At 35.5% G+C, this 19,212-nt stretch overlaps 1 protein-coding gene across 1 annotated transcript in view; it reads right to left on the bottom strand.

Moving 5' to 3' along the window:
* FBXO42 (F-box protein 42) overlaps window positions 1–19,212 on the bottom strand; it is an 80,233-nt gene that overhangs the window by 40,094 nt on the left and 20,927 nt on the right. The window contains exon 2 of the mRNA XM_011000898.3: window positions 1,437–1,703. Coding sequence (XP_010999200.2) covers window positions 1,437–1,686 — 250 coding nt within the window. The 5' untranslated portion in view covers window positions 1,687–1,703. The remainder of the gene's footprint in view (window positions 1–1,436; window positions 1,704–19,212) is intronic.

Below are 19,212 nucleotides of genomic sequence, written 5' to 3'. Positions count from 1 at the left end.
ATCTATTAAAAAAAAAAGTGAAAGCTTCATATTTCTGAAACAATCTATTTTTCCAACACATGAAACTACTATCTTATTTTTCAAAGAGAAACATTTTGAATGAAGAGTATAACCAATTATTTACATTTTGAAAGAATGTATCATTCTTGAATTAATACTACATTAGTGGATCCTTAAGCAGGGTCACAGAACATGTATTCCAATGATGATCATTACCTCTTGCTTGAACTCACAGTTAGGAACTGGAATATTAAAAAGACATGGCCATTTTTAATGTGTGACCACAATGCCACTATGCACTGGTGAAGCAACACACATTTGCAAATGTTGAAATGAGGTGAGGCAGTAATGAATAAAAGACAGATACATAATGACTCAGGGAAAAAAACTGTATTGGCAGTGATTTCCCTGGAAGATTTAAGACTGTGAGTACTAGGTTAAGGCTCCTCTCTCTTAAAAAAAAAAAAAGATCAAAATGGTAAGAATGCCAAATAAAACCTAAGAATAAATTCATATACTTGATTAGATCACCACCCTCATCTGTGATTCTGAAATTTCATGATACTCTTCCTTGATGTAGTTTTTTTTTTTAATTGCACTGGAAACCTTGGTGATTACTTTTAATCTGAAAAGTCATGTGCTTTAGTCCTATCTCATATGTCTAATAAATTGTATATTTTTGGTAATTTCATCCTCTTCATTTTTTAAAAACTGTTTTCTCTTTCTGGAACTCCTAACAATCAGAGAATGGCCCTCTGACTAATCATTAAAATTTTAAAAATCTTTTATCTCCATAAAAATAATCTCTTTATTGTTTTGTTTTTCACTTTCTGGGAAATGATCTCAATTCAAATATTTCTTTTGAAATTCTTACTTCTATTAACTTTTTTTTTTTTTAATAACTGAGAGCTCTACCTCTGCCTCTGAATCTTTCTTTTTAAAAATTGCTTACTATTCTTGTTTCACAGATGACCTATTTTATCTTTCTCAAAGTGTATATTATAGTTTGTCTCTACTCTAATTACTTCTTTGTGATTAGCAGTAATCTTTTACCAAGATATATGCTTGACTACATGCTAGCCAAAAAGTTTATTTACATACTAGCTCCTCCTTACCTCTTTGGAACAGTTTCTCAGAGCTGCTGAAAGGCTGTCTCCCAAGCTAAAGTCCTTGGTAAGACCATGAATAAAACTTACCACACACACACACACACACACAGTCCTCATTTTAAAACTGCAGATTGGATTACAGTATTCAAGCTGTTCATAAAACTAGGCAGGATAAAGAGGAAAGGAAAATGTACAGTGTTAATTGTCTAACATTAAATTTTAGAACCACAAGAAATTTAAGGGAGAAAAGAAGATGAAATTGAGAGTCTAAAAATAAATCAAACAAATTTTAAATAAATAAATAAACCTTTTCACTTTCCACAGTACCTTTAATAAGTCGATACCACTGTTTGCAGACAAGGGCTGCAGTTTTGTGTTCTTGGTATGGGGAAAGAAACGACAGGATATACTCCAAAACCTCTTCTGGCAGTTCAGACATGGACCTATTATGTCTAGTCTCCTCAACCTCCAGTACTGGGTGGGGCTCCTCATCTTGCTCCATTGTCCCTTCCAGCACAGTTTCTTCTTGGTCCACAGCCATGAAACTGTCATCTTCACTGTCTGAGGAGCTGGCCATGACATTCCACTTGACACCTATAGTGGGAAACAAACAAACACCAGTATACACTGTCAGGAGTTCTGAAATAACTCAGGCACATACATCCAAGCTGTTTATGATTTCTTTTAGATCCTCAATATGGAAACTGTTGTTTAGCACTTTCCCACACTAGTTATGAACCACCTTAATTTCTCAGGTACAGCTGAAATACCAAGCCCATCCCAAAATATCTAACAAATCCCTAAAGGCTTCTGATGGTATTTTTTCTGCCCAATGAAAACCAGAATGACAGCCAAGTTCTGGTACAACAGTAAAACCAAAAAACTTGTTTTCTAACAACAACTCCTGTAACTCAAGGATCTAACTGGCAGACAGCAAAGGAAACAACAACTAGCTTCCCTTGGCTAACAACACAATTCAAGACCTCAAACTTAGAAGGAAAAACTAACTGTGGGTCCAAAAAGAGCAATAAGAACATTCTGAGGATGTGGGAATAAGAAATGACAGGTTTTTTTCGCTTTTACACAAGTGACTTGAGAGGATAACAAACTTCCCAGTAATAGGCTTAACTAGCTGTAATACCAAATGAAAGGCAATATTTATACTAGAAAACATAACAGATCCAAGGAGTAAAAAACTGGAAACAATACAAACATCCATCACCAACAGAACAGATAGAGTGGTACATTCACACAATGGAATACTATACAGCAAGGAACCCAATACATGCATGGATAAATCTTTCAAACAAAATGCTAAGAAAAAAAGACAGAATAATACACACTACATGACCATGCTTATACCAAATTCAAAACTAGGCAAAATTAATTTATGCTGTTGCAAGTGAGAGTAGTGGTTACCAAGGTAACCACTGGGAGACTCCTACGGTACTGGTAGCTTCCTGATTGGGTAATGGTTACATGGTATGTTCAGTTTATGATAAATTTACCAAGCTGGTAACTTAATGCATTTCTCTAAAGCTTACAAAGTAAGACACTGTTAAGTTACCTCTAGTGGAGGTAATTAATTTTTAAAAAATCATAGGTAATTTTTAAACATCATTGTGCTATCTGTATTCCTTAAATTTTCTAGGAAGAGTACAAATTAAAACACACAAACACAGAGGCAGGCAATTTATTTATACCATGCCACTGATGTTCTATGCAAAGCCTGAGGTAAAAACAGTAAAGAGAAGAAACAAGGTGATTTATGTAAGAAATGTGTCACAGGTTAGATTCTAGAGGAAGCAGATGTTAAAATAAGATAAGGAATGAAAAAGGTTTAATGGGGAAAACTTTTGTGAGAAGAAGGGTAGGACTAATCAGGAGGAGCCATCAGACCATGATGCAGATCTCAAAAAGCCTGTCCAACAGAGAGCTCAGGAGCGAGGACAGCCAGTTAGAGGACTCCAGTGCTGGGCAAGAAGGGAAGGCTTTCAGATCACTACTCTGCTCGCCACCACTGGCTGGAGGCTGCTTGGAGAAGAGCATGACCTTGGTTCCAATGCTGATACAGACCCTGAAAGGACTAATAGCTTTCTTTAGCTATACTCTTTACAGATGGGCAGCAAGTCATTCTTTGAAGTAGCATCTGAGTTCATTTTATAATCTTTTAATACATCCATTCTCTTAACCATATGCACCTATCCTGACCATTCTCTATGCCATCCACCTTGCAAATTTTCAGCATTCCCTCTGGCACTGATGAAAAGAATAAGAAATAATAGGAAGAGAAGAGTGATCCTGAAATATACTTTGAGGCCTTGAGAAAGATCTGAAATGTTCCAAAAGGTGAGGGGTCAGGGTGGTGCACAGAGAGCAAAGAACAGAATCCTCCCCTCATCTCTACCACTCCTGTAATTTACATACTAATTATGCACAACATCTTAACAACTGGAAGAATAATCACATTAAAAAAGGAAAACATGAGTCAAAACTCATGAAATTGCTTCCAACATAATTTATTTACCAAATTAGCCCATGATGCTGCAATGTGTCCTAGCAAAGTGGCTGCTAGGATCTTAGTGATGAATTGGTGGCTAATTAGAAGGAGAAGAGTAGCCTAAATCCTCCTGGGTGGGGGAGGTGGGTGCTGGCAGAGGAAGGGCAGCACCAATTCCCTCCATTCCTCAAAAGCAGAGAAGTACTGTGATAGGTTTACCATAAACTGTATTAGATAAAAGATCCTAGTTACCTCTGCCCACTTTGGGTGAACTGTTCGTCCGTATGCTTAAACCTGCCAGAGGAAGGCCCTTCCATTTCCAGCCCTAACTCCTACCCTAAAGAGTACAGTTACATAAAATAGAAAACAATGATGAGAATTTTTTTCTGGCCCATCTCCTCCAAAAGTGCCTTTTTCTACTGCAAAAAAAAATCACTACCCATAATCCCTCTTACTCTTTCCCCTGCAAGTTATCATTGTTCATCTTCCATTGGCTATATTCTCGAATTTATTGACTTCCTCATATTTTTTTAACCTTCACTCAACTCTGAAATTCACCAAGGAAAAGAGTCCAAAAAAACAAATTCCTTGAGTTTGCGCTGCATCTTTCACTTCTGAATTAAATATAGCATCACAATTACAATTGTTCCCTCACACATTTTGACAGATTGTGAGCCTAGGGTCTGCTTCTGAACAAACTGTATTGATGAAGGCTGCAAAAGGTTATTCATAACACTATTTTTTTCCCAAGCAAAATAAATCTGTTTGGCTCAATAAAACAACTTTTACTCTTTTCCCAAATCTTCTCGGGAGTACAGTTAGCAAGCCTAAATAAAGGGACTTATACTTTTGTAATACCCAATTTTAAGTAATTCTCATCAATCATTTCACTGTCTACAAAAGCATCAAACCCCATGTCCCTGAGGGCATGTTTGCTAACTTGGCCCTGAGCACAGATGCCAACGAGAACACATAGGGATGGGCTCAAATGCAATTCCTCTGTAATTACATGCCCAGCACCAATTTGCACAACTCTTCATCTTCACATCCATGATTAGGTAATGAAATCATCACTCATACTCCCAGGGGATGCAGAGGCATTTTGAAACAGTTTTTTGTTTTTTCATGCCAAAAGAAGCCCTACAAAACATTTCACATCTAAGTGTAGTAACTCAATGAGTGTGGTTTTCCTGAAAATCTTTTTAAAAAGTCTTCCTCACCCTTCACATTTGTGTTAGGCCTTCTCAGTTTCCCCAAAGTGATCAAGTCTTTGGAAGAAACTACAAACTGAACTCAGCTTACTAGAATCTGAGCTCTCTGAGAGCAGAGACCACTAGCCTAGGCATCTTGTCTTCTGAGCACTAGACATCCAAATGAGGCCAAGGTTTACTGACATTTCTACTCATAACACCCTTTACATTATTTTACAGTACATCCAGGAAATAGCAGACCCTACCCTTATATGTCACTGGATGTTATCAAGGTATCTTATTGCTCAGAATGAATATACCTCTCTGATTCCTTGAATTTTGACCTTTTAAAGTGTACACTGGTCTGAGAGTCTGCTGCCAGACTCCTGAGCCATCCCCAATAACCCCTTGCTGGGTCAAGAGGGTTGGTACTGACAAAACTATTTATTTGTCCCAGAAGTATCTTTTCCTTTGAAAAACTATTATACCATATCCAACTAAATACAAACCAGTTTTTAAAATCCAAATACCTTGCCCTTCTGGAGTATAAATTAAGGCTAAGACTTTAGATTTGCTACTGTCTAGCTATAAGGCTGTGTGACCCAGGGTAAGCCACACAGAGTAAGACAGGAAAACCTCTCTATCTCTAAGTAATGAAAGTTCCCCACCTATTCTGGAAAGATAGCAGATATCAGCAAACTACTCTCAACTCATTGGAAGAAATCAATTAATTTGTGAAGAATTAAAATCGATTCAAAGAAATTCAAGACGGGAATGAAACTACCCTGCTATGCACATAACAATCACTGCCAGATCCTAGTACAATATTTGACTAATTGTGCCTTTGATTTCTACACAACTAGACATCTGACAATCCTCTTGGAGTAAACACATCTTTAAGAAAATCAGAATATATATCACTTACCTAAAAGGAAACCAAACATTTAAAATGCAATCAAGTTTAGCCACAATTTTAAAAGATTAAAAAATGCAATTAAGTAGGAAAAAAACAAACAACCCAATCCAAAAATGGGCAGAAGAGCTAAACAAGCAATTCTCCAATGAAGACATACGAATGATCAAGAAGCACATGAAAAAATGCTCAGTATCACTAATTATCAGAGAAATGCAAATCAAAATTACAATGAGGTATCACCTCATACCAGTCAGAATGGCCATCATTCAAAAGTCCACAGATGATAAACGCTGGAGAGGGTGTGGAGAAAAGGGAACCCTTCTACACTGTTGGTGGGAATGCAGTTTGGTGCAGCCACTGTGGAAAACAGTATGGAGATCCCTCAAAAGACTAGGAATAGACTTATCATATGACCCAGCAATCCCACTCCTGGGCATATATCCAGAAGGAACCCTAATTCAAAAGGACACCTGCACCCCAATGTTCATAGCAGCACTATTTACAATAGCCAAGACATAGAAACAGCCTAAATGTCCATCGACAGACGACTGGATAAAGAAGCTGTGGTATATTTATACAATGGAATACTATTCAGCCATTAAAAATGACAATATAATGCCATTTGCAGCAACATGGATGTCCCTGGAGAATGTCATTCTAAGTGAAGTTATCCAGAAAGAGAAAGATAAATACCATATGATATCACTCATATGTGGAATCTAAAAAAAAAAGAAGAAGAAAACAAATGAACTTAAATATAAAACAGAAACAGACTCACAGACATAGAATACAATCTTGTGGTTGCCAGTGGGGAGGAGGGTGGGAAGGGACAGACTGGGAGTTTTAAGATTTATAGATACTGACAGGTATATATAGAATAGATAAACAAGTTTATACTGTATAGCACAGGGAAATATATTCAAGATCTTGTAGTAGCTCATGGTGAAAAAGAATATGAAAACGAATATATGTATATTCATGTATGACTGAAAAACTGTGCTGTACACCAGAAGTTGACACAACATTGTAAACTGACTATAACTCAATTTAAAAAGTGCAATTAAGGAAACTTCTTAATGATGATAGTTAAATAAAGCACTGAGACTTAACTAAAGAATGTGTAGCTGGACTGAATGAAAAGCACCCAGTCATTGGTCAGCATGAGGGCCTCTCAGGCTTCTGGAGCAAAGCAGCAATCCTGCACAGATGTCATTATGAACTCATGAAGTTACCCACCTCAGCAGCACTAATGTGAGCTGACAAGTATTAAATGCTACTCTTTATATTGAAAATACAAAATGCTGTCAAATGAATATTTACAGACCACAATATGATCCAATCCAATATGATAATAAGCCTTCTTATTAATATACCACCATTATTATTATCATTATACTAAGTCAATGAAAAAGTTGTAACAAGTGAAAAAATAGTAAAATATAAATTTCTACCTTACTTTATGCACTCAATAAATATCAGTGGAAGATTTGCTATATGTGAAAATACTGTGCTTAGATCCCATGGGAGTTACAAAAAAAAGCTATGCCACTATTTCCTCTCAAAAAGGTTAACCTGCTAAGAGCCAAAGACACATAAAGAACATTAACACAGAACGAACTGTGGTACCACACAAGAAGCTCTAGCAGTTCCAGGAAGGAAGAGATGGCTTCAACTAGTATGAGAAGGAAGTAATACAGAAGCAAGCACTTGGGCTTTGAAGAATAGGTAGCATCTCAGAGAATGAAACTGGGGACGGAGGAGAGAAGATTTTCAAGTTATCATCTCTTGTACTGATACTTTTTTGTCACTTACAGAATTACCTTTAGGATAAAAGGGCAAAAACTATTTTTCACTCAATGGGTATTTTACCACATGTACATACTACTTAATATAACAGAAGCCCATAATCTGGAGACTCCTTAGTTCCTGACAGTCAATGTTTTGACCAAAAAAAAAGTCTAGAAATAGAATAATTTGGCCTAACTACTGTTGCTATTAAGCAAACTGTCAGCTATTTTGACATGTAAATTCAGAGAGCTGTTTCTAGAAAGCATTCCAAATAACAGGTATCAGCTATAGTGAGGGTTTTTTTAATGGTTAACACATCAGTGGGTTATCCAAGTTAAGATTCCCTTTAATGAAACAGAAAAAAAAAGTATTTCCTCAAACTACCCATCAGTATATTTTCTTATCATTCTCTGCAATGGCTGATACTAAGTGGAGGCATTTTAAGGCTGTTACAGAATAGCAGCAGAACTGGACCAGTTCTCAGGGCCATTCTCCATATTCTTATGTAGCACCCAAAGGATTTTACTAAGTATAAATGGTTGAGAAAAATGTACTGGTTTTTCAATCATCAATAAAGATATTCTAAGTTCTGAAAATTCCACACAGAGAACATATATTCTAGGTTCAGTAAAATGTTCCATTTGGCATAAAATAAAAAAAGTATAACAGAGCTTTGATACTCAAATTTATATTTTGTGAGAGACTGAATTTTTAGACTTTAAGAGAAGATAGTAATAATATACAAAGTATATAATAATTCTGAATGTAATAATTTAACTATAAGAATGATTTTAAACAAAAGGCTTTCATTTTAAGTATAGTATGAATCAGAGGAGAGTTAGAGAAAAGGTGCATTAAAAGGTGCAATTTCCTAGGCTTGGAAATTATTTCCCTCTAGAAAATAATTATTTAAGAAAATAAGAAAATGCAAAAAGAGGCAAATATCCATACTGTAACAGCAGTAAAGTGTATTAACTGAAAGTTGACTGTTCCAGGCTGCAGAAACGCTCAAAGCACAACTACCTCTCCCTCTATGCTTCCACAATACTAAGTAACTGCCTGCCCTCATACTAGTAATTACTACACTGTTGTTGTCTGTCTGCATCCTCCTCTCCCCTTAGGGCACAACAGAAAACAATCCTATTTCTTGCATCCAAAAAGCACTCAGCAAAAGACAGCTGAATGAATAAGCAAACACAGCTTTATGATTTCATTTTGGGGTCAGTAACAAAACCTAAATGTTAATTTCTAGATATTCTGATGAAAACAACAGAAACTTCATATCAAAAATTTAAATAAAAATAATAAAATCACAGATTTCAGACTAGCTAAAGACAAAACTAGAGGGTTAAAAATGGGGCATAAAGCAGCAGGAGTTTTTATTCTTAAATTTAAAATGTACAGTATCTAAGCAAATCATTACTACTTTTAAGATGTTAAGATTTTTCTGTCATGATGTACCCTCACTCTGAAAGCAAAGGAGTAGTGTGCAAAAACCATTGCATGCCAGGATTCTCTAGCCTTCTGGGGAAAGGTTCTATCACAGTGGTTCCCAGACCTCTGAATTTCACAGATCAGCAAGTTTTCTTGGACTGACATAGAAGGGGACTGACATTGGGTCAACAACTTTTTATGTTCCTAGATAAGGCAAGGGAAAAAAGAAAAACCTCCAAAAAACTAGACATACACACACACAAATTTAATACTGTCATAGTTTCATAAAAGGACAATTATAAACCTAAATGAGTTGGGATACCATAATCTCTGAATGAAGGCTGTCCTTCCCAAGAAAGGAAACCTTATAAACACACATATGCACAAATCTTCAAGACAATATGAACTTGAACGGGTATTTTTGGGACTACTATTTCACTACTGTGTCATGATATTTCATTTTACTCCTTATTTGCTTTGTGAAAAGAAAATCCCACAGACAATTAAAACAAGTTATACAGTCTGAATTTTTTTAAAGGCTAATTTAAACTAGCTGTTCCCAGTACGCTGGGAAACCATTTCCTAGTGCTAGAAAAGCAGAGACAATGATGGCTACTGGCAATAATGCACCAAAGATGAATGTAACCTGATTTCTTTTAGAAATAGATTAGCTGCTGCTCTTTTTGTTTCATTGGCTGGTGAATTTTTAATGCTTTTTCACCCATGTGTTTCCCCTACTAAATTCTTAAGGTCTGTATTTTCAACACGACTTAACTGTAGCACTTTTTTTTTTCATTTAAACTGCAATGGATTATATCAGTCAAATTTTATTACTGTTACTAGGAGTATAATAGTCAAACCACAGAGTTTCAAAACTTTCCACAGAAGCTGAAGTTTAAAACATCAGGTTCTCACATAAGATGCTATTTTATGCTACAATAAAAAAAAAAAGAGAGAGAGAGACAGAGAAAAGAAAAAAGGAACAAGTCCAAACCTCATTCTAAAATGATTTAAGTTAGAAAACTCTTCAAGATCCAGAGGAAAATCTGTGATAAGGAAAGTTCATGTAAAAAGGAAAAAAAAAAAACTCTCCTCTGGGTTAAGAAAGACAAAAGCAATCAATACTTCATGGCTTCACCTCTAAGAAGGGCTAACATCTTCCTAGTTCATTCATCCACTGCAGAACTATTTCAATGGAAAGAATTTTGTTTTAAAAAAATCAAATTCATTTTACTTTGCAAAACCAGTTCTGTATCATTAAGTAAGTATTTTCCTCATAATTAAAAAAAAATTAAAGGCAACTGATTTTCAGTTTCTTCTAAATATATCAACATATCTCATACAAATATTTCTGCTATTGCACTTGTACTCTTGAACAAGGTGGGAATTAGGGGCAACCCCCCTCCACTCAGTTGAAATCTGTATATAACCAATAGCCCTCCCTAGATGCAGTTCCTCTGTATCCAAACCAAATGATGTAGTAGTGTAGTATTTACTACTGAAAAAACTCCCTGTATAAGGGGACCCATGCAGTTCAATCCTGTTGTTCAAGGGTCAACTATGTAAGTATTTCCTTCTTTAGAAGAAGAAAAAGTTTATACAGAAGATGGAAAACTTCAATACTGGATTGGATTTTGCAATATTTAACAATTTAATATATGCAAACCGTTTGACTCGGCAAATTACTTTTCAGATATCCTTCCAACACAAACATCCATACATATGCACAAGTGGAGGTTTGTTGCATCTTCTCTGTAGTGACAAAAAGTTGCAACAACCTAAAAGTCTATACATAGAAGAATGACTAGATAAATTCTGCTATCTCTAAACTATAGAATTTAAAGCACTAGTTATTTAAAATGTGAGTATGTCAGCATATATTGGCATGAAGAGATCTCCAAAAATGGGGAAAATATGTTAATACCATTTATATTAAAGAACAAATCAGTGGCTGCCCATCAGAATCATTAAACTATAAAACTATTAAAACTATTAGAACTATTAAAATTCAGATTCCTAAGTCCACTCAAACCAACCAAATCAAACTCTCTGGGGGGTTACTTTTAATGAAACACCCAAACAACTCTTTCATAGCCAGTTCAACAACAAAGGAATAAATCAAAATTATATATCCATATAGGTATCTATATATATAAATACATAGAAAAATGATCTAGAAAGACACACATCAAAGTTAAGAGCATCACCTATGAGGAGGGAAACAAGGAGGCTTTGCCTTTCTAAAACTAATTTTTTAACAGCCAAACATAACAGACACAATATAGAGGTGCAGCCACAGTGGGAAACAGTATGGCAGTTCCTCAATGAGTTAGTCAGAATTACCATATGATCCAGCAATTCCACTTCTGGGTATATACCCAAAAGAATTGAAAGCAGGGACTCAAACAGGTATCTGTATACCCACGTTCACAGCAGCACTGTTCACAATAGCAAAAAGATGGAAACAACTCAAATGTCCGTCAGTGGAAAGTGGATAAAAAAAATTTAGTATATATACATAACGGAATATTATTTAGCCTTAAATAGGCAGGAAATTCTGACACAAGCTACAAGGAAGAAGCCAGAAGACATTATGCTAAGTGAAACAAGCCAGACATAAAATGATACATACTATATGACTCCACTTAGATGAGGTACGTAGAGTAGTCAATTTATACAGCAAAGTAGAATGGTAGTTGCCAGGGGGGCTAAAGGGAGGGGAGAAAAGGGAATTATTGTTTAATGGGTATAGTTTCAGCCAGGGAAGATGAGAACATTCTAGGATGAAGAGTGGTACTGGTTATACAACAATGTGAATGTACTCAATGCCACTTTACTGCACAGTTTAAAATGACTAAAATGGTAAATTTTACGTTATGTAAATTTATCACAATTAAAAAAACTGCATAGAACACAGATGTACAATTTTTAAAATAATAAAATACACCACTGTGCATCCACATCCAAATTAGGAAACAGAACATCACAGGACGTTTAGAAGGCTTCTGTATGTCTCTCTTATTACCACCTACCTCTGATCCAACCAGAAGTAATCACTATGCTACCTTATTTATCAGTCCCTTACTTTTCTTTATAGTTTCACCACATAAGGATATCACATATATACTCCTAAGCAATATACTGCTTTGTTGCTGACTGTAGCTTTTGGTCATTTTCACTGCAGTGTAAAATCTCGTTGTATCAATCAGTCACAATTTATCCATTCTACTGTTGAAAGAAATCAGTTGTTCCCAATGTTTTGTTTTTATGAAATAATGACCATTTTTTAGCTTCTCTAACATAGTGTCTTTCAAATTTTCCTGATAGCAACTACAATAAGAAAATACATTTTACCTCACTAAGCAGTCCACTTAAACATACACAGATACATAACTGGGAATGAGTTTCACAAAATAATACCCTTACAGTTAAGTGCACTCATGTTTTCTATTGTATTTACCACTTACGGGAACTGTTAGTCAAATGCCATTAAATTGTCTTCATTCTACTGGCCACAGGTTGAAAAACAGTTTAGGAGTGAAAATGCTGGGTGTAGGTTACAGGCATGTACATCTTTACCAGATAATGTCAAACTGTCTTCCAAAGTGATTGTTCCAATTTATGCTCCCACCTACAGTGTAGCCAGCGATTTTAATCTGATATGATTTTAAAATCATAAATGGGCTTTAAAAGTTTATCAGATGTTTTCGCTGCAATTACTAAAATGTTTCCTGTTTGTTGATGAAATAAATTATATTAATTATTTTCTAATGTTAAAACAAGGTTGCATTCTTCAGATAAAATGAACTAGGCCATGTTTTACAATGCTAGATTTAGTCTGCTACTATCTAGTTTAGGATTTTTGTTCATGAGAGACACAATCTATAATTTCTTTCTTGTCCATTTCTGGTTTTGGAATCAAAATCATGCTAGTTTCCATAAATTGATTTGGGGACTGTTCTTCCCCACTCCCCTATTATCTAGAAGAATTTATATAAAACTGTAATTATCTGTTTCTTAAGTATCTGGCAGAAACTGCTTTGCAAATCTATATAGGCCTGGAGTTTTCTTTGTGAAATTTTTCCATCCATTGATTCCATTTATTTTGTAACAGGACTACTTGAGTTAGTCTTACTAGCCAGAAATAACTACAGCTTTCATTACCCATACAATTTAAACTTAGACTACTGAATAAACATAGAGATGAACTACACAGATGTCATGTAAGTAATGGGTAAATGTCCTTAAACAAGTTTTATCTGCTCTGAAAACTTTCAATTTATGATGAGCCAGCTAACCTCTTCTAAACTCCAACAGATGTCACCAGTCCGTTCAGTTATACAGCCCCCATCTCTATGACCTGCTTCTTCCCCACTACACTGTACACTACTTGAGAGCAGGGACTAAGTCATATTCATCTTTGTACATCTGGCACATTAGTAGTTACCTTAGCAATATAAATACTTTTTTTAATGAATAAAGATTACAAAGTCCCTTCCTGAAGAGGTTAATGTTACTGACTCACTTCTGGGCTGCCAAGTGTACTCTTGAAGTATTTAGTGTTGAAGAACTCGTATCAGGCCATTCTTTCACATGGCCCTCCTTGTAACCAAAAGCACATCTGTAGACAGTTTGCCTTCGCTGGGAGTACACTATAAAACAGGTTTTCCTTCACTGATGAAGTTACTGAAATAAAAATAAATCTTGAGCTACTTGCTGCACCTGAACTCCTTGCTAACCAGATGAGTCAACTAAGTATAAAACTGTAAAACTCAAAAATGATCACGGGGGGAAAAATGCCAGGATACTACGCCATGCCAAATTATGAATAACTGTCATCATTCAGTAACAGATTCTAAGGCACCTGGAATCTCTGAAGACGTAAGTAATCCCTTATGGAAATCTGCATGTTGCCAGGGGCCTAGCTGATAAAACAAAAAACAAATAAATAAGCAATCTCCCCTGCCAGCCCCAAACTGCCAACTTTTAACAGTGTAAGTCCCAGGAGAAAAACATTAAGGGTGGCCAAAATGGGAAAGATAAACATTAGAGTTAAAAGAGTCATTCTGGCCAAATCATTTTTTAAAGCATTTTAAAATTCAAGTAAAACTTACTATCCCAATCCACATTTGCCAAAAACCACAAAACTTCACAGCACAAAAAGTGAGTCTTAATGTATGAAAATTAAAAAAAAAAATGTATTAGGAAGGAATGAGACTATGACAAAAAAACCGAACTGTGTTACAAATATATAAGACAGTCATGGGTGGATGAAAAGGTGCTGACCATATGAGTGGACCATATGAGTGGCATCTGTAAGATTAAATGCAAAAGGAAACACACATAAACACTAGACTCTACTTGATGAACTCATTTCCCACAGAAGCATAGTTAATAACTCTAATATAGTTATATGTGTATACTGGAACTGAAAATTAAGTAAATGAATGGTGGACGGCAGGAGCCAAGCTTCTCATGGTTGGAGTGTGAATTTACAAATAAGCAAAGGGAGGAGTGTAAAATGATCATGTGATAAGAGAGAGGAGATACAATATAGATATAGATGGTTACATACAGAAATACTTAAGATTTATGTAAATAAATGGGTTAGGATACACACATATCTCCTTGCACTCTCAGCTGAGAGGTTCTAGAAGCAACACCCTGGTAGCAATAAGCATACTTAGTATTCAGATCTTGATTTCTAATATAATTTCCAATAAAAGGAACTAGGGCTCCTTGATGAAATGGCAAAACTAGGACTGGGACAGGAACTATACAAGATGATCCTGGATAATTCTGTAGTGCCAGAAAGTGAGGATGTGATCCAAAAAGAAAACATTTATGGGATTATATCAAAAGTACATAGGAGACAAATGAAAAAACTCCTGATGGCCAAAGCTGAAGCAATTTGAGCACAAAATAAATATCCATGAGTTCATACGAATATAAATGATTGAATAAAAGAAAAAAAAAAGATGAGAAACAAATCTCCCTTGCAAATTTCCAAATAATTCATATAGATTCTCTCTCTTCCCAATCTGTCTCCAACTAGGCAAAATTCCTATTAGCATATAATGTAGCTAGACACTAAACTAGTTTTACAATGGATAGAAAACAATTTTTCTTTTTTTCCTTCAGCTAAGACAGCAAAAGAGATGACTAATCATACACCTGTTACACTTATTCACACTGAGAAAAGAACTAGTCCAGAATGTTACAAGCCCGGGACAGAGGACCGAAAGGGACTTACTTGGTATGAGCAAGAAAGGTTTCTCAAATGTGGCTGAGGTGATCAGATGGCTATGGATGGTCTACAATCATTGAGATGAGCTCAAGACAGTAGGCACACAATCTAACAATTTGTACTAGCGTCCCTGGCCTCTGGTTTTTCTTGTTTCTGCTCACACGGCTTCCATGGTGCACAGGCTAGTGATTTATCTGGACCTCTGCCTCATTTTTCTTTTATGCTTTGGTCGGCCCATTTGCTTCTTCCTTCACTTGGCTCTCATGGTGCTGAAGTTTCTAAGAAGATGGCACTAAGGCCAAGAGAGCTAGAAAATAATTTCAATCAGAATACTGGTTGGAAGGGTGAAGTTGGAATACTTCATCCTTCATACCTTGGGCAAACAAAACTTTTGTTTTCCTATGCCAGGAAATTCACAATGGAGAAATGAAGGTTAAAAATAAAGACCGGAAAACCAACCATTACTTTCAATCAGAAAGCATCACCAAAGCACCCAAGACCTCACTTACAACTGTCACAGTCATATGATTGCCCACTTGTGTTTACCCTTGAAAGCATTCCTTTACATTTGCACACCCAGAACCAGACTGCTAGTTTAAGTAGCTGACATTTTAAGTAAATCACAAAACCCTTGCTTACAATCTATTCTTCCCTTCAGCTGAAGTGAGCTATCAACATTTATTTATATTCAGCTTTTGTGCAAATAAAAACTCAAAAGAGCTACATGACAAAAGCACATCAATATTAAAGAAGCAAGGACTCAATTGACTCCCATGAGAGGATCTTCTGAAGCCTAGTTTTGATCACATTATTAAGAAAACTCTTAAGACCTTCTTTTCCTTTGGGAATTTTCATGAAATGGTAAAAATATAAAATACACATGAGGAACTCTTACTACCCTCTGTTACAGACTGAATGTTTGTGCCCCCTTCCAATTTTTATGTTGAAGTCCTAACCTCCAATGAGATGGTTATTTGGAAATGGAGCATTTGGGAGATAATTAGGGTTAAATGAAGTCATGAGGATGGGGCTGTTATAATGGGATTAGGAAGAGATACCAGAGAGCTTACTCCCACTCTCTCTTCCCAAAGTGGTCATGTGAGCACACAAGAAGATGGCAGCTACCTGCAAACCAAGAAATCGCAAAAGGAAACTACTTTGTTAGCACCTTATCTTGGACTTCCTAGTCTCCAGAACTTTGAAAAATAAATTTGTTGTTTAAGCCACCTAGCCTATGGCATTTTGTTATGGCAGTGCAAGCCAAGACACCCTCCTTCTAAAACACCCCATAAAGAAAACATTGACATAAGTATGTAGGAAATAAGTGACACCAGATTGATAGCATGATAAACTAACATTTTAAAGGACATAAGAGTATCAGTTACTGGTCATATTTCTTCATCTTTAATATTTGATCACTTCTGATCTAGCATATTTTTTACCTAGAAAAGATCCAATGATTTAGGAATGCTGTTTCGTATGTGCTCTTTTGCTCCCCCCCCCAATTTACTGATAAATTGATTGCTTCTGGGATAACAAACAGATATGGGGGGGCAAATTAAATAAAAATGTCACTGTCCCTTTGCCACCTTCAGTAAATTTAACCACACATACTGAGAGCTTTGCTTATACTTAAAAACGGTATTGCATTTATAGGTTAACACTTTAAAATTTCTCCTACATAACAGGAAGGCAGATTGCTACTATTACTATTATTGAATGAAGGAAGATCAAATATATTTCTCTCCAAAAAAGAACATTTATGGAATAGATGAAAAGATTTAATGGAAGAAGCTTTGATATAATTTCACCTAGACAAAAAGTATATAAAGTTACCCTCCTGAACCCTGGAAAATATATCTTATTTGGTTCAGTTCTTCCTATCAAAAAATGAACATTTTAATAAAATGAGTAAAATTACTAGGCAATAGCTACCAAAACATGCCAAGGATTTAAGAATGAGATGATTAACAACTCTAACAGATTTCAATTTAGTCATTTTGGGCTATTTGTTCCTGAAATACCTAAACCCTTTCCCCATCTCTGGTCTCTGTGCTTGCTAGACACTCCCTCTACCTAAAACACCCTTCTCCTACTTGCCAGTATGGCAAATTCCTACTCATTATTTGAGCTATTTCTTTTGTGAGATTCACCCATTCCCTCCAGTCAATTATGCATGCCTCTCGCTTTCTATTCATTTTGTACAGTATCTTCATTATTTCAGTGTTATATAAGTATCTATTGAGTTAGGCAGCCTACAAGACCTCGGTCAACATTAGGTAATACAGATAGTTTCTACTTTTCACCACTTCACAAGTTACAATTCTGTTCATTAATAACTTGCCTAATTAAAACCCATATTTCACTTCTTATTGCTGAGGTTTCTAATAAAGTCCAGACAAAGGCAAGAGCAGAGAAGGCAATCAACATGCAACATGCAACATGCACAGCCAGAGTTGGGCTTTAAGGCAGACAATATGCCTTAAGGCAGGGTGTCCAGGAACATGTGGAAATTGCCAATGCCAACTGCCCTTTTATATGTGCTGTATCACACTGTACTTCAGATGGATAGTGTGATGGCTGAAAATCTTTTAATACCCTAATTCAAATTAGAGAATCCACATTTAAAAGGATGGTGTTGGGGAAACAAATTTCCATCTGTGATCTTCTTTAAATTTACTATAATCTCAGGGAAATTGATTCTGCATACTGTATCAATTGTCCTGTTTGGAAAAAAAGCCGGAAATGTCAAAATGCAGTGTTTTGTACCAGTTTTATAAAAATAAGTGAAGGTTGTGCAAAATACAAATGCATTCAAAGAAAGCTTATAATATTAAATTCCAGACAGAAAGAAATATGTGATGGCAAAATTTTATACTTAGGGTCAAAGGTCAGTTGTATGGCCTAAACAGCTGACTTTTAAATATTCTTTAAAAGAAACACATAGGTTAGAACATAAAACTAAATGCCCCTAATTTCATTGTTTCATATTTACTATTTCGTATCAGTTTACAAATTCTAAAATCAAACTGACATACATTTATAGAATTCCCACCCACACAATAGCATTACCATACAAAAGACAGATAATACCTAAGATTATTAGGAATTATGTACTTCTGTTACTTCTTTTAAGCTGCAAACCACAATCAAAACTTCAAACGGGAGAAATGTTAAGTGGAGAGTACACGAAGATGAACCAAACAGCAAACAGGTATGCAGAAACATTCAACTTCTTTTTTTCTTGTACAATGAAATTCTCTGGATGAAAGTAAACACTCATTAAAGGGGGTTTCAGAAATGTAAACAGTGATGTTGAGCTGTTATCACAAAGAAAAGAAAATATTTGAAAAAATAAAATTACCCAATTATATAACAAGTTGGTGGCATAACACCACAGAGATAGGAATCAGTTCAAGTAGCTTTAAAAAGTAATATATCTTACTACGTATCTTTTGTGAGTTATATTTTAAGTATGAAAAAATCCATTAAAAAATAAATAAAGCTGTATTCAGTAGTCTTATTTGTAGTAACAACCTGGTCATCATTTTTTTGAAACTACTAGAAGTATAGTGTAAAGCTAGTAAGTAAACATGTTAACTCCAGTAAAAAAAAAAACACAAAAAAAGCATAAAAGAAAAAAGATACAAGTACAAAATGAGAGAGATTAAATAAAACCCCTGTAATTAGAAACAAAAATAAGAATTATCAGTAGAAACTCATTTTTTTTCCTCTTAAAAGAAAGTATTTCCTAGACTTGTCCAATGAAAAAGATTCAAAGCAGAAACATCTCAGTAGCTGTGAGTACCCCTAGCACCTAGATTGGGGTCTTTATATTCTATTTTCCACTATAAAGCAGTAGGTCTACTTTGAGAAATGACTGTTTCTACCACTAGGGAAGGAAATGTACAAGATGAGCCTGGAATATCTTCTTGTGTCTGAAAGCAAAGAGACTGCTAAAGACTAATGTAGTCATAAAAGACCATGGGGCCCAAGTTGAAGGCACTCCCATGGGCCTGGAGGAAACA

This window comes from Camelus dromedarius, chromosome 14, assembly GCF_036321535.1.
Source record: "Camelus dromedarius isolate mCamDro1 chromosome 14, mCamDro1.pat, whole genome shotgun sequence".
In the NCBI taxonomy this organism is placed as follows: domain Eukaryota; kingdom Metazoa; phylum Chordata; class Mammalia; order Artiodactyla; family Camelidae; genus Camelus; species Camelus dromedarius.
Note: the sequence above shows the minus strand (reverse complement) of the source record. Positions and strands in the feature narration are given on the sequence as shown.